The sequence below is a fragment of the Pongo pygmaeus genome, chromosome 8 (assembly GCF_028885625.2).
Source record: "Pongo pygmaeus isolate AG05252 chromosome 8, NHGRI_mPonPyg2-v2.0_pri, whole genome shotgun sequence".
Taxonomy (NCBI): domain Eukaryota; kingdom Metazoa; phylum Chordata; class Mammalia; order Primates; family Hominidae; genus Pongo; species Pongo pygmaeus.
In genome coordinates this window covers 23174550-23199267 of record NC_072381.2, presented here as the reverse complement: position 1 = coordinate 23199267, position 24718 = coordinate 23174550, and the positions used below count along the sequence as shown (strand labels likewise).

General features: G+C 37.7%; 1 protein-coding gene across 9 annotated transcripts in view; it reads right to left on the bottom strand.

The window, feature by feature from the left end:
• Nucleotides 1-10721: 10721 nt before the first annotated feature.
• ARMC3 (armadillo repeat containing 3) overlaps nt 10722-24718 on the bottom strand; it is a 110650-nt gene continuing 96653 nt past the window's right edge. For 6 of the 9 annotated variants that reach the window (XM_054435533.2, XM_054435535.2, XM_054435534.2 and 3 more), the window contains 3 exons: nt 17918-18118; nt 15701-15863; nt 11197-11514 (listed from right to left, as the gene is read on the bottom strand). In XM_054435533.2, the coding sequence (XP_054291508.1) occupies nt 11305-11514; nt 15701-15863; nt 17918-18118 (574 nt within the window). In that variant the 3' untranslated portion in view covers nt 11197-11304. Of the gene's footprint in view, nt 11126-11196; nt 11515-15700; nt 15864-17917; nt 18119-24718 lie in introns of those variants that run through there. The other 3 variants (XR_008491928.1, XR_008491929.1, XR_008491930.1) reach the window with 2 other exon arrangements.

The following is a 24718-nucleotide window of genomic DNA, read 5'->3' as shown; positions in this document are numbered from 1 at the left end:
TTTTTGAGATGGAGTTTTGCCCTTGTTGCCCAGGCTGGAGTACAGTGGCGCGATCTCAGCTCACTGCAATCTCTGCCTCCCGGGTTCAAGTGATTCTCCTGTCTCAGCCTCCCAAGCAGCTGGGACTACAGGCATGCGCCACCGCGCCCAGCTAATTTTTTGTCTTTTTAGTAGAGTTGGGTTTCACCATGTTGGTCAGGCTGGTCTTGAACTCCTGACCTCAGATGATCCGCCTGCGTCGGCCTCCCAAAGTGCTGGGATTACAGGCATGAACCACTGTGCCTGGCTGGGTCTCAAATTTTCTAGACAATTTATTTCATGTATTTTTAATTGTCTTTTTTATGAGATAGGGTCTTATTCTTGTACTCAGGCTGAATGCTGTGGCATGCTCTTGGCTCACTGCAGCCTTGACTTCCTGGGCTCAAGCAATTCCCCTGCCTCAGGCTCTGAGTAGCTGGGACTTACAGGTGTGCACCATCACACCTGGCTAATATTTTTAAAAAAATCATTTGTAGAGAAGGGGTCTCACTGTTTTGCCCATACTGGTCTCAAATTCCTGGACTCAAGATATCCTCCCATCTCTGCTCCCAAAGTGCTGGGATTATAGGCATAAGCCACTGCACCTGGCTAATTGTCATATATATATATATGTACACCCATTAACAATGGCTCCAATTTTGTTTTAGAGAACAATCTCATATTTAAGGTTAAGTGTAGACATTGAGACCTTAATCTGAGCAGAGATTTCCAAGTACACTTGACCTGGGGGAATAATTTGGAGCTGAAAGGGCCCAGAATATGCTATTGTGGCATATAAATTATTTTGAGCAGAGGCATTTGAGTTCCTGAAATCTGTCTAAAAGTAGAGCCTCCCAAGATAACTCAAAAGAATTCAATTATCTTAAATTCTCTTCCTGGAAGCAAACAGAGAAGACTGACTCATCACCAGAGGCTAGAAGTCAGCACCACACCTAAACAACCATTGTGACCAGACGATCATATCTCCTAAGGCTCTATATATCTTTCCAAAAAGTCATTTGTTTTCCCTAAGTGCCCTTTTCTCCCTCCTCTTCCCCAGTTAAGACAGTATAGAAGCCACGAATTCTAACCATCTCTTTGAGTGACACTTTTCTGTGAACTCCCATAAGTACATGATTAAGTCTGTCTTTTGCTAATGTTTCCCGTCAGTTTAATTCACAGGCCCCCAATTACAGAATCTAAAAGGTTAGAGGAAACGTTTCCTCTCTGTCAGAACACCTGCTAAGATCCATTCTGACCTTCTCTCTGGCAGTTCCTAGCTCTTATCTGAGCTCTAAAGGCTTTTGTATCCCTTCTGCATGGTGTCTTTGAGAGACGTCAACTGCACATGAAAACTAACAGAACATGCCCGTGGTGGACCTACTCTCCATGCATTCTCTCCCATGTTTCTGACTCTGAGGGCTCTGAAACTCAACCAGTGACAGGCGGAGGGCAAGAACTGGCTTCTCTCCTGCAATGATTTACTTTAAAGCTGTGGACTGTGATTCCTGGGGGGAAGCCATTCCCCTGCTCTCACCCTGCCTGCATTTTGGGGCCTTTGAAGAGTGGAAACTTAGCAGTTTACAACTATGCCAAAAACTTGATGGTGAGACTAAAGCTAAGCCTAAAAGAAATCAGATGGTTGATATTAAGAGATTTACCAAGACTTTTCTTGTTTCTTGATTTCCTTTCTGGGGATTTCATATTAGTGAGTACATTCCCTGAATGTAATGGTTTAGCAGCATCAGACACAGCAAACTTGAGTCTCCGGACATTTATTTTGTAAGGAACATGTTTGAAAAGGGGCATTTTAATTATCCTGTAAATGTTTTTAACTCAGCAGTAATGTTTACATAGCTAGTAATCATGGCTGTCAGGCATGGTGAGAGTTTTACTGTTGTTAAGTTTTGTGATGCTCTTTAAAGCCAGCTAGGATAGGTTTCATGTTGTTACTTCTGAGTGGGACTCTGAAGTCTGTTGCTGGCAATTCATTGCTCCCTTTTTATTATTTATTCTATTATTATCTTATTTAGCTAAGGAAAATAATAACTGCATAAAGAAAATCTCCTCATTCAACAGTTAATTTTTCTTTTCATTCTAATCCTCAAAAGAACAAATAATTGCATACAAGAAAAATAAGCTAAGCTTTCTATCCTGTAAGAGTCTATGGAACTAGCGTATTTATCTCTCTTATTTGTATTAATAAAATGAGACTTTTAATAAAACAATTTTCTGGAAAGCTAAATAAATGAAATCACAGAGCTAGAAAATTGTGTATGCAGATAATGACTATCAATGAGTTAGCAGATAAATGACTTGATAATACAGATATAAATGCATTCATCTGGGCTTTTTAAAGTTTTTCTAAAAGTAAAGACTGTAGAATCAAAAGGACAGCTAGACACAAACTCATATTTTTCAAAGAAAGGAACCTATAAATAAACTAATTGGACTATCACTCGATTTGTATGTCAGATATCTGAGTACTTACAGAGGCCGCTGTTTGCTTCAGCTGTTCTCATCAGTATGATTAACGACTACTTAAAAGTGCCTGATTCCATTTGTATGCCAGCTGTTCTTGTGTAAAACAAACTGGGACTTTCTCAAGATAATCAGAGCCTGACTGTCTGCAGCATTTGGGGGCTGATACCTTTGAGCTGGAAAAGGAAATTAATGACTCTTAGCTCATCGCTCTGAGGTCAGACCCAGACGTTTGTGACTGAAATATACCTAAAGCAGATGCTGCTCACTGGGGACTTGTCAAAATGGGAGCCCGCTCCTTTCCAAGTTCTGGTGGGAAGAAAGCTCTTACCCTATATGGAGCCTTATACATTGTTAGCAGGTTAACAAGAGCCCAAGTCATCTTAATTACACAAACAACCATACTTTAAAAGGTGATAAGGCCAGGTGCGGTGGCTCACACCTGGAATCCCAGCACTTTGGGAGGCCTAGGCGGGTGGATCACCTGAGGTCAGGAGTTCGAGAGCAGCCTGGCCAACATGGCGAAACCCCGTCTCTGCTAAATATACAAAAATTAGCCCAGCATGGTGGTGGATGCCTGTAGTCCCAGCTACTTGGAAGGCTGAGGCAGGAGAGGCTGGGCTCAAGTGTGAGCCCAGGAGGCAGAGGTTGCAGTGAGCCAAGATTGTGCCACTGCACTCCATCCTGGGTGACAGAGTGAGATTCTGTCTCAAAAACGAAACAAGAAAAGGTAGTAAGTATGCCAGTATGCAAAGGGAGGCATTCAAAGTCACAGGTAAGCTCTGTCCGCCAAGCAGCAATACTGAGTCATATAATCATAGGAAGTAATGCTGTATCCTCTCTTAATGAAACATTCACACACAGGTAGCAAAGGTGTTGGTGATGGGGAGTAATTTCAGACATTAGCTCCAAAGACAGAATTTCTGCATTTTGACATTCTATTCTACAAATTCAAAAGTAACTGTGTGATGCCAGGCACCGTGACTCACGCCTGTAATCCCAGCACTTTGGGAGGCCGAGGCGGGTGGATCACTTGCGGTCAGGAGTTCAAGACCAGCCTGGCAATATGGTGAAACCCCATCTCTACTAAGAATACAAAAATTAGCTGGGTGGTAGTGGTGTGCGCCTGTAATTCCAGCTACTCGGGAGGCTGAGGCAGGAGAATCACTTGAGCCTGGGAGGTGGAGGTAGCAGTGAGCCAAGACAGTGCCAGTGCATTCCGGTCTGGGCAACAGGGTGAGACCCTGTCTCAAAAAAAAAAAAAAGTAACCGTGTGGTCGTCATATTTGCTACACTGAAAGGCCAAAGGAAATCAGTACCTAATCAGCAATGGGAGTGATTTTCTTTACCACCCAACTACTTTCAAAAATATCCAAAAGAAAATAAAAATGAATTCGAATTCCATTTTAGTCTTTAAGATCAGTTAGTTTAAGGCATTCAGATAGTCAACAAATATTATTCACGTTATCCCTTTGCAAGGAGCTCTTGATAGTAAGGTGTATGCCCAACATAAAATTCTTTTCCATCTCATCGGGAGAGATCAAAGCATAATAGCTAATAATTGTCAAATGCTTACAATTTGACACAGCCCAGCTGCCCGTAGCTGTGTAAACAAAACTTAAGTCATCCTGATTTTCCCAAACCTTTCACCATAAAGGTAAACATAACACAAATGTAAGCTTTTTGTCTTTATCAGCCTGATTCAGTGAAATTAAACCAATAGCCTATCAATAAATCAGCTTAAATAGTTTGGTTTGCCTTAATAAAGACTATATGACAGCCAATCATGAAAAAGACCAAAATGCTTCCTCCTTTGTGCTCTATGAACTGCACTGTTACTGCTGTAAAATTGAGACATTGAGGTCTCCCAGTTTGTGAACTATTCTTTTTTATGCAGGATAAACTCTTAACATTCTAACTGGATCTGATTTTATTTTTTACATTATGTTCAGTACTGTACATGGACTTATTTACTTCTGAGAGCAACCTTATGAAGTGGCTACTATTATTACGTCCCCATTTTAGAGATGTAGAAACCAAGACATTTGCTAAAGATCCCACAGCTAAGAATGGTATAAGTAGGACACTCCAACCTGAGCCTCTCTGACTCCAAGGATCTGCATGCTTCTAATCATGATATCACATACATGTGCATTAAGAAAACAGCAACCCCAGGCAGTAAGCATATGAAAAAATGCAAAATGAGTGCCAAAGATGCTATGATAGAAGGTCCCCAGTAGAGCATAAGGCATCAGGGGAAGCTTAGGGAAGAAAGTGAGGCTTGATCTGAATTTGGACTTGAACTTGTAGACAAAAGATTAGTAGGGCAATGTAGTATGATATAGCAGATAACCACCATACTTTTTTACAAATATTCCTTTGGGGTTGCCAGAAAAGAAAATTGGCCTTAATGACTTATGAGGCCCAGCTATTGTGACCTTTTTAATGTAATTATAAATAATATACATATATAATAAGTTTTATATTATATATCTGTATAAAACATGTGAATATCTATATTTATACATATTATAGGGATACTGGCTAGGGTAAGTTCACATATCCATGTGTGAATCGTCTCTATTTTACAGATGAGAGATTTCATAAAGACTGTTAAGTATTGATGAAGCTATTGGGAGATAATGATCCATGGGTCTCCCTTGTTCTGCACATCTTCCTGATTGACTTTTGTTCCAGACTATCTTTTCAAGGGTATTGGTGAATAGCCTTGGCAAATAATATAGTGTCTCTCTTGCTGCTAATTATACTCATGTTTTTTTTTTTTTTTTGAGACAGAGTTTCACTCTTGTTGCCCAGGCTGGAGTGCAATGGCGCCATCTCGGCTCACTGCAACCTCCACCTTCCAGGTTCAAGCAATTCTCCTGCCTCAGCCTCCTGAGTAGCTGGGATTACAGGCATGTGCCACCATGGGCGGCTAATTTTGTATTTTTAGTAGAGACGGGGTTTCTTCATGTTGGTCAGGCTGATCTCGAACTTTCAACCTCAGGTGATCCTCCCGTCTCAGCCTCCCAAAGTGCTGGGATTATAAGTGTGAGCCACTGCGCCCAGCCCTTCCTGCTCGTTATAAAGGATTTGGGTTCTCTAAGCTCAGAGTTCTTCTCTAACACAAACCACTGCATTGATAGGCATCCATCTGGGTCTATCCATGTTTTCCCCATGAGACTTGGGAGCAAGGAGATTTGACACAAATAGCCTGGCTCATGCTGCTTGCTTTGCTGTGAGTAATAAAATCCTTTGTCTCTGATCCAGATATCTCATGTCTTATTCCAGCAACAATAAAATTGGCAGTTAGCTTGCAAGTAGGATAAAATCTCAGACCCTTCACAGTTCTTGACAAAAGTATAGAAGATAGGAGGTTTATTTTCTTATGTAGATTGGTCAAATCTGTCCTCATCCCATTGAAAAATAAGGCATCTGTGTTGGCATCCATTGGAATAACATCAAGCAGATCCGTCTTAGAGCCCAGAGAAACCAGGAAAGGCAAATGCCAGGGTGGGAGTCTCCCCTGAATACTTAGCTAAGGTGCCCAGGGATTATACTAAGTAAAGTGAAGCCTTTCCATGTCCTTATCCTCAAAGTGCTCATCATCTAAAGCAAGGGTTGACCTACTATGGTCCATGAACCAATCTGGCTCCCCACCTGTTTTAGTAGATACAGTTTCATTGGTTAGGTATTATCTATGACTGCTTTTGTGCTGCAATAGCAGAGTTGAGTGGCTGCAGCAGAGATGGAATGGCCTGCAAAACCTAAAATATTTACTCTCTGGCCCTATAGAGGGATCTAAAGAGAGAGACAAATGCTTGAAGAATGAGGAATTCCCTTAAAACATGCTAAAGGCAAACAGAACATTATGTGTGCATAGAATAGAGAGCTACACACACACACACACACGTGCACTCACATATACAAATGCATATGCCACCCCCCACCTGTCATTTATATGCATGGTCTTATTTCACCCTCACAACAGCTTTATGAGACATATAGGTTGGAAGCATGGCCTCTGAAGCCAAACTATGTTTAAATTGAAAGCTTTGCCACTTACTAGCTGGACAATCTTGGGCAAATTACTTAACCTCTCTGTGCCTGGGTTTTCTCACTTGTTAACTGTAGGTAGTCCTACCTATGCATCACAGGATTACTCCAAGAGTTGAAACAACGAAGAACAGCTTCTGGCACATTGTAAACGATATATAAATATTTGCTATTATTTTTCCTTACTTTCCAGAAGACTAAACTGAGGGAGAGAGAGGTTAAGTAATTTTCTCAAGGTCACACGGCTAGAAAAAGTGAGAGACAGAGCTTAATCTCAGCTCTGATTCTAAAGAGGTGCTATTGTATTGCTTCTCAATAATAAAGACTTATTGAATTTTTTATCCCTGCTATTATTTTAATTCTCAATAATAAGGGCTTATTGAATTTATAAGTAAAATCACCACAAGAAAATTTCTTTACCTTTTCCAACAATGCTTTTTATTTTTTAAATTGTGATTTGTGGTTTATTTATTGGTAGATCCTACAGGTCTCTTGTACTATGTGAGTTCCACAAGAACTTTATTTGAATTCACTATATTAATATATTCCCACCTGACACTTCGATGATTGTCCTTGGAAATGAAGTCCACTTTTATTATTAAACTAATTATATTCATGGCTTTAAAATGTTAAACCTAAGCAAAGCTTTTGCTAGTGATCTATATAATACTACTGAGGTAATTTTAAATAAAGAATAGGACTTTTAAATATTAATCCCTAAATAAGTGACTTGACACTATTGTATTGCTCCTAGAATATACCAAGAACAGTGATATTTTTCCATATAGTGTTTAGTAAGTTCATCCTACCCCTGTATTCAGTTGAGTTTAAAAACAAACAGTGGCCAGGTGTGGTGGCTCACGCCTGTAATCCCAGCGCTTTGGGAGGCTGAGGTGGGCGGATCACCTGAGGTCAGGAGTTCGAGACCAGCCTGGCCAACATGGCAAAACTCATCTCTACTAAAAATATAAAAATTAGCTGGGTGTGGTGGCAGGCGCCTGTAATCCCAGCTACTCGAGAGGCTGAGGCAGGAGAATAACTTGAACCCGGGAGGTGGAGGGTGCAGTGAATCGAGATGGCACCACTGCACTCCAGCCTGGGCAACAGAGTGAGACTCTGTCTCACAAAACAAACAAACAAACAAACAAAGAGCATGTAAATACAGCCTCTCTCTAGATAGTTCTAAGGAAAAATGCACCATCTCTTGAAACCCCATTCCTCATCTCCAGATTGCCAACTCTGGCAGGGGAATACTGTAAGAGATATCTTGCTGAGAAACAAGTTACTTGCCATTGAAAGTAATGACAAAAACCGTAATTACTTATGAGATGGGAGGATCACCTGAGCCCTGGGAGGTCGAGGCTGCAATGAGTTATGACTGTGCCACTGCATTCCAGCCTGCGTGACAGAGTGACCCTGCCTCAAAAAATAATAATAATCCATTTGATTTTACATGTTATTTTGAGCTTCTGGAAAAGTATTTTTCATGGATGAAGTCCTGCTTCTTTGGCAAGGAAATAATACATTTGATGTGTACTTATTAAAAGTATTAAACACATTTGATGTGTACTTATGAAAAGCACAGTGCAAACTTCAATTCTCATTTATGATGCTTGCTTAAAGATCAAAGCTTGTGAAATGGATTTTATTTAACTGTCCATTTTCCATTTAATTAACAGCTATTTTTAAAAGTTAGTTATTAATTTTAATGAAATGTTTTGATCTCCAGAAGTAAAACTCTGGATTTTGGATCTGACAGAACAACTACAAGTTACTTTATATAAATTGTCTTGAAATGTCACCACCACAACAGTTGCCAGGGTTTTAAGGGACATCCAGGATTCTGACTAAAATCTCTGTAGTTTCAGATATTACCCCATATGGTTTGGGTCTAGTTCTGACCAAATTACACATTATTCCAGGCCAAAGCATGTAATTCCTGAAGGATATCCTTAGCACTTTTCCCTCTCGCTGTAGCAACTGAGGAGATCTTGTATTCCAGATGCTGCAGGTACAAAATGGAGGAACTTCTGTCAGCCTGGGTTCTTGAATGACTGTGTGGAACCGAGCTCCCACTATTGACCTATGTTTGATATGTAATGTGATAAAAGACCTAAGCCACTGAGATCTGAGGATTATTACCCCTATAGAAAAGTGTTGTCATCTCTGTCTATTTTTCAAGTGTATTGTCTTTTTCTTATTGATTTTTAGAAGATCTTTGCTTATTGAGAATGTTAACATTTTGCTTGTTAAATATGCTGTGTTTTTTTCTCCCTGTCAATAATTTTGCTTACAGTGTATTTTGCTGACAGGAATTTAAGAGTTTTATGTAGCCAAACTTGTCATATATGTTCTTTTATGACTTCTAGTTTTTCTGGCATAAATAGAATCTCCCTTCTCACGATTATAATTTTCCCCAAACCAGTTACTGAATAGGCTATCATTTTTCCACTGGGCAAAAAAGCTACTTTTAACAATGCTAAATCCTACCTATATGTATGGATTGGTGTCTGGAGTCTTAATTTTTTTTAATTTTTATGACTTTACCATCCTAATTTGCTTTTTATTTCTTTTTAATACATGTTCTGATAAGTGAGACAATTCCTCTGTATTTTTCTATTTCAAAATATTCTTAGTTTTTATACACATTCATTCTTCTAAATAAATTTTGCTGTTTGTCAATTTCAGAAAAGAAATGTGTTGGGATTCTAATAGAAATTATACTAATTTTAGATATTAATATGGGGGACTGAAATCTTTTTACTACTGAATTTCCCATCAAAGAGCATGCTGTTCCTGGAAAGGACATCTCCATTTATTCAAGTCTCATTAAAATTCTGTAGTTTTTCTTGCATAGTTCTTGTTAAATTTATTTCTATGTATTTTATAACTTTTGTTGCCATTGCAAATGTATTGTCTTTGTATAATTGGCTGATTATTAAATTTTATGGCTCTACATTTAAACCAAGTAAAACAGAAGAAATGAACTTTGAAAACCTGTATGAGAACTAAATTTAAAGTATCTCTGTTCAGTAATTATCTAGAAACTAGTTGAAAGAGACATTGTACAGAATTGTCTCAAAGATTAAAAAAAAAAGATCTTTGGCATGCACCAGATTTTAAAAAGTAGTGTATACCCGGGCCCTATCCTAGTGGCTCTGCATAGAACGTTTGCCTAATTCCACTTTGATGTTGGGGCCTTGGCCTGTGAAACTTCTCTTCAGAACTTACTAGGAGGTTGGTTTTTGACGATGTTATTTTCTATATTACATTTTGCCATCTCTATGAATCTACCAAAGAGAAATTCCCCTGATATTTGTTCCACCTGAGAAACTGGTCTGTGCTTTTATCTAGCAGATCCTAGTGTAAATCACATAATGGATAAATAACATTTCCCCTCACACTGGCTGCTAGTGAGTATAGAGGCAAATTTCCATTCATCTCTAACAAATGCACTGCATTTTTGTGAATTCTAATCTTTGGATCCAAATCTTATTCCTGCTTTGTTGGACTTTTCTACACTTATGCCTGTATTTCATTTATTTTTTTTCCTTCTTATATCCCATGGATCTTTGTAATCCACTTTAAATACTTTCTGGATCAAAACAGACTTTAAAATGCAGAGGAAAAACCTACAAATAGGTTTGTATCCCATAATCCACACTTTAATTTTATAAAATTCTATGATAAATAATTACCACGCCATTTGAAATAAATTTATTCTGAAATAAAGAATTATATTATTTGAAATTACAAATTAATACAAAATAATTTTAGCTTTAATTTCTAAAATCAAATTCACTTTAAAACGTCTTCTAGGAAAATGACTATACAGGTCAACACTGGACTTTAGGCGTGACTAGGCAATATGTACTTCATGAGATTCATCACATTAGTAGTTTTTGTCTTATCATTTGAAATGTGAATTTACTCCCCATTTTGTGCTCAATACTAAAACACAGTTCCTCAGCAAAGATTTGCTCTACCTTTATGCTTCAAAGTTTTCCAAAAAATAAAAATTTTTAGTTCTATAAATTGAAAATAATATATTAATGGCCCAGCATTAAAATGTGGAAGAGCAAATCAGAATTGTTTTTAGCTGAAGATATGTTTCCAAGCTAACACAGACAAGATGAAACCAAAAACATTTTATGGAAATATACTTTAGAAATATTTTTAATTCACTATATTAAAGTGTTTTTAATGATGAATTTTTAAAAATAGAAACAAAAATTTTTAGAAAGGAATTTTTAACACTCAGACAGATCTGTGTTTATTCTATCTAAACTATCAAAATCTTAAATGAAACTGAGACAAGGTAACTGCAAATACTAAAAATTCACTTAGTTTGCTTAACTGAGCGTGCCTGAAGCATTCTGGGCACGAAAGATGACAGTCATGAGGCCACAGTGTTGTCTTGGGTGCAGCAGCTGAGCACTACATGTGATTCCTATATGACAGAGACGCTCCTCAGGACACAGTAGGCTGGATGAATTTCGACAACAATCAGCTTTATGTGAGGGTCAGTGAGCAGAAAATGACCTAATAAGACAGAACTCTTGCCAAAAGCCTGAAATCAGAAGCACAGCAAAGTTCACTCCAAGTTTCCTAATTTCTACGCAGAGAAAACATTTCTAATACTTTTATTTAAAGTTTTTATTTAAAGAGATAAAATCAATTTGGAGAATGTCTTACAGAGTGTACACAGTGAATTTCTTGTTTGAGCCTCTCTTGTGTTCGTCTGATGGCTTAAAGGAATCTGTAAAGATCAGCCTCTCGACTTCTCAACTTCATCAGTCCGCCTGGATGGAACATGAGGTCAACCACGTACATCTCAGGAGCGGGGAGGCCCCCAGTCACTCCCTTCCGAGATTCATTCTGCAGCATGACTTCATTCCACGCTCTACCGTACTCTCCGCGAACTAGGGAGCAACCAATGCCAATTCTGTCAGCCAGAGCCTGCAGGAGAAAACAAGAGATCAACCAAGGGTGATGCGGGAGAGGGGTGGGGAATATCCTATTTGTAATGGCACACCTTGATTGAAGGTGAAATACACAAGTCTTGCAAAGAAATGTTTAGATAGGAGGCTGAAAGATGTGGGCTACTGGTATAGGGGCCAATCAAATGTGATAAATTCCCTTTATCAAATGTGATAAATTCACTCAAGTTTCTGTAGATGCAAAATCTCTGTGTAGGTCCTGCTGGGAAGTCACCTTTTTCAGGTGGTAACACTATTGTATCAGATGGGGAAGGTGGTTGGAAAAAAGCTATTCTGTGCACTCTTGGCACTAGTGCATCTATCCATCTTTCCAAACTTCTGGGCTCTCCCTGGCTGTGAAATGCAGTGGGACTGAATGGAGGCATCACCCTGGGGCGTGGGCTCTTTCCAGCTAAACTATTCTGCGTGCCATGGGGCAGGAGAGGCAGAACTGTGGGTGCCTGGTCCTAGGGCTCCTTGCTGCCACCTCACCAGAGACTACTTTGGTTCCTTGGAAATTGTCTCTTCAATTTGCCCTCTGATGATTCCTGATTTTGAGGTTATTAAAACAAAGTATCTCTAATCTGGAGACTACTCAGCCACTTTATAGTAAACAGGATAGCTGGCTCAGCCTGCCTGGGTCTGGATTGTAGCCCAGATCTGAGAACGACTAGCCGTGCATCCCAGCAAGGGACTTGGCATCTCTGGGCTTCCATGGCTTCATCTGAGAAATGAGGGGAGCAACAGTACGTTCTTCATAAGGTGTTAGGAAGATGAAGTCAATTATCTGTCCAGTGTTTAAAGCAGCAAACACCAGCAAGGCTACATACTCAGTTAATACTCCATAGCACCAGAAGGCAGGAATTGTGTTGTTTTAGTACCTTGTATATGTATATATTAATTTATTGATTACTGACAATATAATGACTGCACCAGGTCACTGTGTCTTGGGTGGACCATGATGATTAAGACATGGTTATCATTTTTAGAGCCTTACATTCTACATAGACCTACTGGTAAAGAATCAACTATAACACAAACAGTACCTGAATGTATGGCACTCACAGTTCAGTGGGGTAGAGAGACAAAAATAAATATATAATTATAAGATGTTTCCAAAAGTAACACTCCATGTCAAAGCCTTGTGAATCATCAAAACAACCAACCCTGTGGAATAGATGCTATTGTTTTTCCCGTTTTATAGAGGGTAAAACTGAGGTCGCATAATTTTCCTAAGGTTATGGTATATGGTGACGGAGAGTGAGAGTAAGGGCATCTGTCTCTGGAGTCTGAGTTCTTAATGTCACGTTAATAACTGCTGCTGACTGAGGTGAAGGAATTCCCATCTGAAACTCCCTGTTTTCTTTGTGAAGCGGGACACAAGGTCACCTGCTTAGAGGGGAGCAGTGCAGATGGAAGGGCTTGGCAAAGGGCAGATGTGGGGCCCAGTAGCTGAAGGAAATAGGAAAAAGCCTGCCACTAGGAGCTGGGAAAGGGTGGCCTATAGAGGAGTGGCCTGTAGGTGGCGTGTATGAGTGAAAAGACAGGCAATCAGAACAAGGCCTGGTTGGCAAGGCAGAGGGTGGAAGGATGGGAGGAGAGGGAATGGGGGAAATTAGTGAGCAAGTGGATTATTAAGGCTGTGGTATATTTGTCTATCCTGCCTAGGGAAGAAAGTAAAGCCAAACAGGCCAAAAAACTGGAAGAAAATAAGGGAGATAAAGAGTATACATAGAAGGGCTGAAGGATTTAGGAGGAGGGGAAGGATAAGATATTTTACCAGTGAGTATTGGTGTTCAGAATTTCAGTGGTGGGAGATTTCTGGCTAATTAATTGCATGACTCAGTTGAGATGTGAGGGTAATTCTGTTTGGCATAATGAGCTTAAGATGCCTGCTATGAACTGAATGTTTGTGTACTCCCCCAAATTCATATGTTGAAGCCCTAATCCCTAATGTGATGGTATTTGGAGGTGGGGGTCTTTGGAAGGAGACTAGGTTTAGATGAGGTCATGAGGGTAGACCCCACGATGGGATTAGTGTCCCCATAATAAGAGACAGGAGAGCATGCTTGCTCTCCACCATGTGAGGATACAATGGGAGCCTTTTCTCTGCCATTTGAGGATACAGCAAGAAGGTGGCTGTCTGCAAACCAGGAAGGGAGCCCTCACTAGACACTGAATCTGCTGGCACTCTGATCTTGGACTTCTCAGCCTCCAGAACTATGAGAAATAAATAAATGCTGTTTAATCTTCCAGTCTATGGTATTTTGTTATAGCAGCTCAACTTGACAAATACAGTGCCTATGAGACACTCATATAGAGCTAGCTGGATATTAATCACATACATAGATCTGGAATCAGGGGAGGTTTGAAGGATGAAGGAAATAATCTGTAGATTTTAGGTATTTAGGTACTATTTAAGGCCATATGAAGGAAAACCTCGCCCTGCAAAGTACATAAAGGGAGAACAGAAGAGTGTCTGGGCCAGAACCTTGAGGAACCCCAATATTTAAGAGAGACCTGGAGGTGTTCTCCAATTCTTTGACCTGTTAAGAAAGGCAGACAATAGGGAGATCACTAAGGTCCTTATTGAGAGAGTGGGAGCAAAAGCCAGATGGCCGTGAGTTAGGACAAAAATGAGAGGTGTGCCAAAGAATGACAAGGAGCTAAGATGACTCAGAATTTTGACCAGGAATGGGAATTATCTATGGGTAGAAGCAGTGTGGTAGGTCTTTTATTCAGGTAGGTGTGGGCTCAAATTTCAGCTCCACCTATGGGTGACCTTGGGTAAAATTATTTCTCCAGGTATCAGTTTGCTCACCTTTAAAGCAAGGGTAGTCATTTCTATATTTGGCATTTTTGAGACTCTTCACAATTATAGTTATCAAGTCCCTGGCATATAGTTCAAAATGATGTTAGTCATGGTAATAGGATTTAAGGTAGTAATTGTAGCTATTATGATAAAAGCTTTATGTTTTCTCCTTATATACTGCAGACTTAAGCATGTTTAGATTTTAAAGGGGAAAATAGCTAAGAGAGAGAAGAGTTAAGACAGGAGAGAAGGAAGAATTGATAGAGCAGGCAATCCAAGGGAATAGAAAAGGCTGGCACTTAGATAATAGGATTAGCTTGGAACTGGAGGTAAGATGCATGTGAATGCAATGATGTTTATAAGTATTTGGGAAAGGGTAGGAAATTTATGCATTTAGTCTATAGTTCACATTTTCCCAGCTTCTGTTATATGCCAGACACTGGATATGATGGAGCAAAAGATCACCCCCTCTCTTCAACCTGATCCTTCTCTGATGTCCCCATTTCAGGGAATAATGCCATCGTTACCAGCTGCCCCACTCAAAGCCCAGAAATCGTTTTGTTCTTCTCATGTACTCTCTCGCACCACGCCTAGGATTTAGCATGGATCAACCACACTTCTTGCTCAGTCACCTTCTAACTGGTTTTCCTGCCTCTAGTCTTGCCCCTGCTCTAATTCATTCCCCGTTCTGTTGCCTGAATAGTGGTTCAAAATGATGTTACCCTCTTGAAAACTTCCAGTGGCTACTGTTATATTTTAGGGTAATAAAATAATGGCCAAACTTACATGATGCGTTATGATCTAGCATTCGCCCCTCCTCTTTTCCTCATGCACACAAACTATTCTACCTTCCTCAGATAGACCACTGATTCTCATACCTGTATTATTTTGCATAAGATGTTTTCTCTGTTTAGAATACACCTGTTTTCCTTCTTTACTTGATAAACCCTGTGCAGCCTCTCATACTTGGGTTATATATCAGCTCTTTCTCTGGAATTTTCCCTGACTTCACTTTGGAAGCTGCAAGTCTGGTTTAGGGACTGTCATTTTAGTATCTCTGTACTCTCAGGCCCTAGCAGAGGCCCTCACCATAGTAGGTGTATGGTCACTATTGAATAAATATGCTTCTAGTAGTCTGGTGACTATATAGGCAGGTATGTGTGTGTATGCATGCATATCTTCATATATATGTATGTGTATGCTTATGTATATATACACTTATGTGTCAGATATAAACAAATCTAAATGGTAGAATTAATAATATCCAGTTAAATGTTAGCAACTGGCCTACTCCAATATGATAAAGGCAAAGCATTTTTACTTAATGGCAAATGAGGCAAAATACTTTACATACCTTGAAAAGCAAAGCTCGATGGTAGAAGATCCCTTTTTTGACATGTCCAATTGGTATAACATTGGATTTAAGTTGAAATTTCAGTTCACTTATGTGAAGTTCCCAGCTGAAATCAGGTAGTTTCTCTTTCGGAATCTTACCACCCATTTTCTCTGCCACATACCTGTGTCAATTACATTGAGATCAAATCAGTCAATTTTAATAACTCACTTAGGATGCTTTGAGTGTAATTACATGTAAATATACATGTAAAAATGACATTTGCTGTGACTTTTATTGTGTTTATTTTTGAGAAAGTACTAACCATAAATAGGTTAGCATGCTTACTGTATGGAAACCATCATATATAAACTGAAATTCTAGCAATTTCATTCAATTTGAAGGAGAAAATGGGCGCTAATTTTTTCCAATACTTATAACAAGATAAAATCAATATAACACTAAATATCAATGCAGTTTTACAATTTTATCTTACTCTTGAAAAGTATTTTTAAATATTTTAATCCGAAATCCAAGGAAGGAATTGAAGTAACATACAGTTCTTCTTTTAAGGAATTTAAACTCAGAGACAAGACAAACACACAGAAAATTTTCCCATTAGATTTACGAACATTTTCAAGTTTTTTATTTTTATTTTTTCTTTAAAAATTTATTTTAATTTAGAGAAAGACATGGTGTGACAACACTGAAGTCAGGAGCAAGGAAGAAGAGGAAGAGGCAAAAAGAAAAATAAAGTCACAGATCTGCGGGCAAGGCAGGATAAATGTGGTATACATTGCTTGTGGATTTCTCCTAATATTAGGCTCTCACTGAAGAAGTCAGTAAACACACCTGCAATACCCTTTGTCTCTGAAGACCACTACATTCTCGGAGTAAAGGCAGAATTGCAATTTTATTTTTTAATTAGTATTTATAAAGAGAGATGAGAGTCTCACTATGTTGCCCAGGCTGGTCTCAAACTCCTGGCTTCAATACATCTTCCCATCTCGGCCTCCCAAAGCACTGGGATTACAAGCATGAGCTAGTGTGCCTGGCCCAAATTGTGAATTTTAAAGAAATTCCTCTTGCTGCATGAGAAACCAAGCAAAGAAGAACAATGATTTAAAAAAAGAAAAAAAAAAGAGAGAGAGAGAAAGAGTTGGAGAGAAAGCTGTTGAACTGACTGCAGTTCCACCAAGCCAGGGGTACTTTAGTGAATGCCAGAGAACCAGAGCCATGGGGACATATCTTTGCCTCTCTCTGTATCTTGGTGTGGGCTCAGGTTAAAAAAAGACAATTGTTTGAGAATGATGAAAAGTGTTACTGATAGGAACAAAGCATGAAGAGATTTGACAAATGTTCACATAAGCCAAGACAGAGTTCCACTTGAGCCATCACTTCTCAAGGACATCAGGAACACTTCAGTAGCCAAAAATGTTCTCTTCCAGTTCTGGCTGACAAAAAGTCAATGATCTGGCAGCTGTGTTACTTGCACTTGTCACATCCAGGTTTCATGATAGCAACTCACTGCTATTTGGAGGAGATGCAAGCTCCCATGGAGACCGCAGCTGTTGCACAAGCCAGCAGCTTACCTACTGAGTGGTGTCAGTCACGAAGCCTGTCATCACTTCTGGTGATTCCTAACCCCTTACAGCTACCAAGTCTAATTCCAGCCTTTACCTGGTGTAATTAAACACTCTAATGAAGAAGACAACTTCACTGGCTTATACAGAGCCCTGAGCCTGCCTAAGCAGCCATTGTTTAGAATGCTCACACCCCACTTAGAGTAACATGAAACACGAAATATCAGAAACAGATCAGAAAAAGAGACATTGGACATTTGTATTAGAAAATTTATCAGTTTACAAATAATTCACAGTAGGATTCCTTTAACTTATGAACACCCCATCCACCTAAGGGATGATTTAATTTTCACACTTTTGATTCATTCATAACTTCTGCAGGATCACATTGAAAGATGCTTTTCATGGTCTAGCTGAAGAAAATGACAGGCATTTTTCTTGAAGCAATTTCCAGCTCCTATCTCTGATTCTTAGTGAACATATGACCTAAATAGAAACTGAGGACTTTTCCAGTTCATTGTGTTTCTGTGTCAGAGTCAGAGTGCTGTAAGCTTCAATTTTATTTATGGTGTATTTGTCTAAAACATGGCTAAAATGTATATGACACTAAAATTTTTTCAGAAATTAAAAACACGTATATACATAGACAACTTACTTTGCCAGATCCTCAATCTGTTCCTTAATATTGGTTATTGGCAGTATTGATTTGGTCACCTCATACACATACATAGAGAAATCAGGGTCAGAGGGAGGACACCATTCTTTGTCAGAGCTTCCTTCACCAACAAATTTTGGTACCGCCATAACCTCTTCCTCTTCTTTCACTTTTTCCTCTTCTTTTTTTCCTTTGCCTTTCCTTTGAAAGTAAACAAGGGCAATCAAAATCACATCTTCTGCTAAACAAACAAACAAACAATTGCTCTTGCATTTCTGAGAAGAGCATCACAGAAAAAAGGTACAGTGAACTCTTGAGCAACACGAGATTGAACTGTGTGGATCCACTTATATGTGGATTTTTTTTCAGTAAATACAGTTGGCCCTTCTTATCCATGGGTTCTGCATTCCACAACCAAATGTGACTGAAAATACAGTATTTGTGCTATGTAAAACCCGCAGATACAGAGAGCTGACTTTTCATATACGTGGGTTCCACAGAGCTGACTGTGGGTCTAGAGTATGCATGGATTTTGGTATCTATAGGGCTTCATGAAACCAATTCCCCATGGATACAGAGGAATGACTGTGTTTTATACATACATAAAGTTTTCAAATTTTCATTTTCAATGACAATTGGAGAATTTTACAGAGTCTATATTAGGCAGGACAAACTAATTTTCAAGAGAACATTGTGTGATTGATATATATTATTAAAATCATATATTGGTCTTCTGCACAATTGCCTAGCAAGGTGTCTGGCACATAGTAGTAGGTATGTAATACATATTTATTGAATTAGAAACAATTAGGTTGCCTTCTCAGAGAGTCTAAGCCAGCTACATCATCTGTTACTTCAGTTAAGACCTTCTGCAGGAATAATTTGGATTGCTATTTTTAAGAAAAATTATTCAAAACAAGGAAATAAAGCAAAAAAAAAAAAAAAACCTACAAAATAAGAATGGCATGTAATCTCCATGACGTATAAGAACAAAGACTCATCCAAGGTTTATATAGAGAAATGTACTTAGTTTAGTACTTAATAAAAATGAAATTTTAATTAAAAGTTCTGGCCTTAGAGAATTACTAGTTAGCATGTATATTTTAACATGTAGCGATGCAAATAATTCCTGTCCAATGGAAAAGATACTCTCAAAGGTTACAGTTTATCGTCCTATAGGATGTTAATCAATTTGGCATGTAATTCAGCAATCTTTTTCTAATATTCCTTAGTTAAATTGGATAGAAATACCTTCCACCTAAACGGTTCTTTGAACCAGTATGAACATCTTACTGGTTCCCTCCCTAATTAATGAGTCAAACAAAAACAATAGCATGGGTTCTTATTCCAGGTAATGTGGAGTAAGCATACTTCACCCTGTCTGTCCCATTGAATACAGTCACAAAAGCTGGACAGGATGCATGCAACAGCTATTTGAGGACTCTGAAAAGTAAATAGCAGCAGGAAGAGCAGAGAAGAACAAAATTTGAATTAATACTCTACTGATGATGAGTTTATCCTTCTATTGAATTCCGTAATTCCCCATGCTGAAATAAACTTAGCCCAGTGACTGGAAGTGAACACGAGCACAGACAGAGAAAGCTCAAGAAGATGCCCTCTTGAGAGAAAGAAAAAGAATAAAGGAAAGCCCCAGTTTTCGTTTTTGTTCTTTCTAATTTTTCTTCATTCTTGCGCATTCTAAGCCCATAAGGAATCCTGTAACAGTGGTGGCGCTGGTGGCACTAGGATCCTATAAGAGCCTAAAATTGCCTTATACTACCTCAGACCTTCTGCTGTTTGGCTGCAGATATGGGTGCAGTCATGGCAAGAGTGGAGTAGATCAAAGTAAATAAAGTTTTCTGGCTGGAGGACCTAAAGGGAAGCCCCCAAAGAATCAGAAAAAGCAAGGAAGATTATGGAAAAGAAGGAGCTCAGAAAAGCAACCCCATTAAATTATTTATAAATTCCTAGGCGTATCCTGAGTTGTGCATGCATGGCTTGACCCTCAACAGCGCATACATAGACTTTGAAAACTGAACTACTGGATAGACTGCCATCCAAGTCCCAAAGTGGATACTGGTTGGCATACATGCAGAACCAATCCAAATAGCACTGCAAAGACTTTGAAAATTCAACTGACATGGGAATGACAATCCACAGAAGTCTGGTTGGGATTGGAAGCCTGAACTCAACTTAGTCAATTGCCTGCTAAAACATACCCAAAAGGAATATTCTTAGAATGTAAATACAACCCATAAATAAGACTCATAGGACTTATAACTTATTATAATCTAAAATTACTCATTATATGAAGAACCAAGAAAATCTCAACTCATATAGGAAAAGACAATCAATAGACACCACTGCCTAGATGACCCAGATGTTGATTACACAAAGACTTTAAAAATGCTTCAAGAAACAAATCAAATACTCTTGAATAGAAGTTTAAAAATCTTAGAAATAAATAGAAGACATAAAAATATAATTTTGGAACTGAGAAATACATAATTAAAAGTTTAAAAGAACATAACTCCCTAAATGGGTTTAATAGCATAATGAAGATAAAAGAGGAACTAGCCAATGTTGAAGATAGAACAATAAAAATCATCCAATCTGAACAACACAGAGAACAAAATTGTTGTTGTTGTTGTTGTTTGTTTGTTTTTGAGACAGCGTTTCACTTGTTGCCCAGGCTGGGTTGCACTGGCTGCCACCACTTCTCACTGTAGCCTCAAACTTTCAGTGCTCAAGTGATCCTCCCACCTCAGGCTCCTGAGTAGCTGGGAGCACAGGTGTGTGCCACCATGCTCAGCTAATTTTGTTTTTTATTTTTTTGTAAAGACAAGGTCTCACTATGTTGCCCAAGCTTGTCTCCAACTCCTGAGCTCAAGCAAAACTCCTGCCTTGGCCTCCCAAAATGCTGCAATTACAGGTTTGAGCCACTGTGCCTGGATAGAAAACAAAAGATTGAAAAAAACAATTGACAGACACTCGGGGACCTGTGATACAATTAAAACGGTCTAAGATTGGTGTCATCAAAGTCCCAGACAGAGAAGAGAAAGGGTACAGTATAGAAAAAACACATTGAATAAAGAAGGAAAGGCTGAGATGGCTCCCTCAATTTGATTGAAAACATAAATCTACACAGTCAGGAATTTCAGTGAATGCCAATAAGGTAAACCCAAAGAAATCTACTCTCAGATTCATCAAAATCAAACTCTTGAAAACTAAACACAAAGCAGATGACATGACTGTCTATGTAGAAACTCCCAAGGAATTCTCCAAAAAGACTACTATAAATGAGTTCATCAAAGGGTCAGGTATAAGATCAACACACAAAAACCAATTGTGTTTCATATAGCAAGTAACAAGGAACATGTGCAAATCAAAATTAAAACCAAAAAACTGTTTGAAGCATTTACAATTGCTCCAAATAAAATACTTACAGACAAACTTTGCAAAACATGTTGAATTCATACATGATCTGTGTGCTGAATATTAAAAATGCTAAGGAAAGCAATCAAAGAAGACTTAGATAAATGATGAGACGTACTGTGTCCATGGATTTGAAGATGTAACTATTAAAGATGTCAGTTCTCCCCCAAAATGATCTCTGGTTTTAATGCAATTCCTATCAATATCCCAGCGGTTTTTTCTAGACACATAATAGAAAATCTTATTCTAGAATTTATATGAAAAGGCACAGATTTTAGGATAGCTACATCAATCTTGACAAAGAAAAATAAAGTGGGAAGAATCACTGTACTTGATAGTAAGGCTTACTATATAGCTACAGTAATTCAGACAGAGTGATACTAGTAGAGGGATAGACATATGGATGGATGTAACAGAACTGAGGACCAAGAAATAGAAACCAAAAAAATATGCTCAACTGATTTTTGACAAAGGTGCAAAAGCAATTCAATGGAAGAAGGATGGTCTTTTTAACAAATGGTACTGGGGCAATTCGACTTGAGGGTCCATGTGGTGATGAAACTATTCATTATCTTAACTGTGCTAGTAGAGGCATAAACCTACACATGTGATAAAATTGTATAAAACTAAATACACATGTAGAAGAAAAATAAACTTGAATAAAATGATTGGATTGTATCAATGTCAATATCCTAGTTATGATATTGTTCTATAGTTTTCAAAATTGTATAATTATTAGGGTACATGGAATTGCTCTATAGTACTTCTTGTAACAGCATGTTATCACCTCACAAACATTTCAGTTAAAAACTTCCTTGGCCTTACTTTTGTCATCTATTTCTAGGCTGTATTCTGTTCATTGATCTGTCTATCCCTTCACCAATACTACATGATCTTGGTTATTGTAGCTTTATGGTAAGTCTTAACATCAGGTAGTGATTATTTCAACTTTATTGTCCTTTTTCAAAATTATTTTGGCTATCATAGTTTATTTACCTTTCCATAAAAGTTTTAGAGTCGGCTTGTTTATATCTATAAAAAATCCTGCTAGAATTTTGATGGAATTGCATCAAATCTATTGAGCAACTGGGGAAAAATCAACATTTTTACTATTTCGCATTTTCCAATATTTGAGCATGGTATGTCTCTTCACTTACTGATTCTTTGATTTCTTTTGTAAGTGTTTTTATAGTTTCAATATACAAGTCTTGGACATGTTTTCTTTCACTTTCATTTTTATTTCATATTTCATTTCTTAAAGCTATTTAAAATATTTACAAAATGTTTGGTTTTCAATTGTTCATTGCTAGCATATAGAAACATGATTGATTTTTGTATGTTGACTGTATTGGCCTTATATCCTGATATATTACTGAACTCATCTATTAGTTCCAAGAGTTTTTTTAAAAGTGGATTTCTTAAGGATTTTCTATTTAGACAATCATGTTGTCTGCAAATAGAGACAGGTTTTTTTTTCTCCCACACTTTCCAATCTGTTTAACTTTTAAAAATTGCCTTATTGCAATGTCTAGGAATTCCAATACAATGTTGAACGGGGGTGGCAAAAACAGATATTTTGTCTTGTTCATGATCTTTGCAGTCTTTTGCCATTAAGTATGATGTGATCTGTAGATTATTTTGTAGATGGCTTTTATCAAGTTGAGGCAATTCCCTTTTATTCCTTTTTTCAACAGTTTTATTTTTATTTTTATCATATCAACATCATAAGTAGATGTTGAATTTTGCCAAATGCTTTTTCTGTGTCAGTTAATATAAATTGGTTTTTCTTCTTTATACTGCTAATATGATGGATTACATTGATTGACAAGCATGACACAGGCTTGCATTCCTAGGATAAAGCCCTCAAGTTGCTCAGATAAATTATTCTTTGTATATACTGCTGAATTTGATTTGCTAGTATTTCATACAGGATTTAGGGATCTATGTTCATGAGGAATATTGATCTGTAATTTTCTTGTAATGTCCTTGTCTGATATTGGCATTAGAGTAACCTAATGCAAATAGATTGGCATTAGATTCTCGCGAGTTGAGAAGTGTCCTCTATTTTCCTATTTTCTGAAAAAAATTGTGTAGAATTGATGTTAATTCTTTAAATGTTTGGTGAAATTTGCCAATGAAACTATCTGGATCAAGAGATTTCTTTTTTGAAAAAAATTTTAATGAATTAAATTTATTTAATAGTTACAGGGCTGTTGCCTATTTCATCTTTGGTGAGTTTGGGTAGTTTGTAGTTTTTGATAAATAATTGGTCCATTCATTGCATCTAAGTTGCTGAACTTAAGTTGCTTGTAGCATTTCTTTATTATCCTTTATTGTGTGTTGAGGGGTTGTAGTAATAATTCCTTCTTTCATTCCTGGTTTTGGCAATTTGTGTCCTCTCTCTTTGATTAATTGTCATCTTTGCAGAGGTTTACCCAAGTTATTGAATTTTTTAAAGAAACAGATTTTTATTTCATTGATTATCTCTATTGTTTCTGTTTTAAATTTCATTGATTTTTGACCTTTATTATTTCCTTCTTTCTGTGTGTGTTGGGAGTGTTTTGCTCTCCTTTTTCTAGTTTCTTGAGGTAGAAGCTCAGACTATTGATTTGAGACCTCTTTTTGTTTCTAACTTGAGCATTTAATACAATAGATTTTCCTCTCAACACTCCTTGAAGTGTGCCCCACAAATTTTGATATTCTTTATTTTAATTTTCTTTCAGTCCTATGTTCTTAATTTTTTTTGAGATGTCCTTTTATGTCCCATGGATTATTGAGAAGTGCATCATTCAATTTTCACTTGTTTAGAGATTTTCTTGTTGCATTTCTGTTACTAATTTCTAATCTGATTTATCATGATTGTTGTATATATTATATATAATTTCAAGTATTTTAAATTTCCTGAGTTTTTTTTATGGCTCAGGGTATTCGTGAATTTTCACATGCACTTTTAATGAAACATGTATTCTGCTGTTATTGTTGGAGTGTTCTACATATGTCAATGAGATCTTGTTGGTTGCTGCTGTTGCTCAAATCTTCTGTATCCTTGCAAATTTTCCGCCTAGAAGTTCTATCAGTTGCTGGGGGTTGGGGGCAGTGTTGAAGTCCCAATTATAACTGTGAACTTGTCAAATTCTCCTTTCAGTGCTATCAGGGTTTTTTTGCTTCATTATTTTGAGGCTTTGTTGTTTGGTTCACACACATTAGATCATTATGTCTTTCTCATAAGTTAATTCATTTGATCACTAATATAATGTCCCTCTTTATTTCTAGTAATTTTCTTTGCTCTGTAGTCTAATTTATAAGATATTTTAAAACCCACTCCACTCCTGCTCCATAAAAATTTAATGTTTACATGGTATTTTT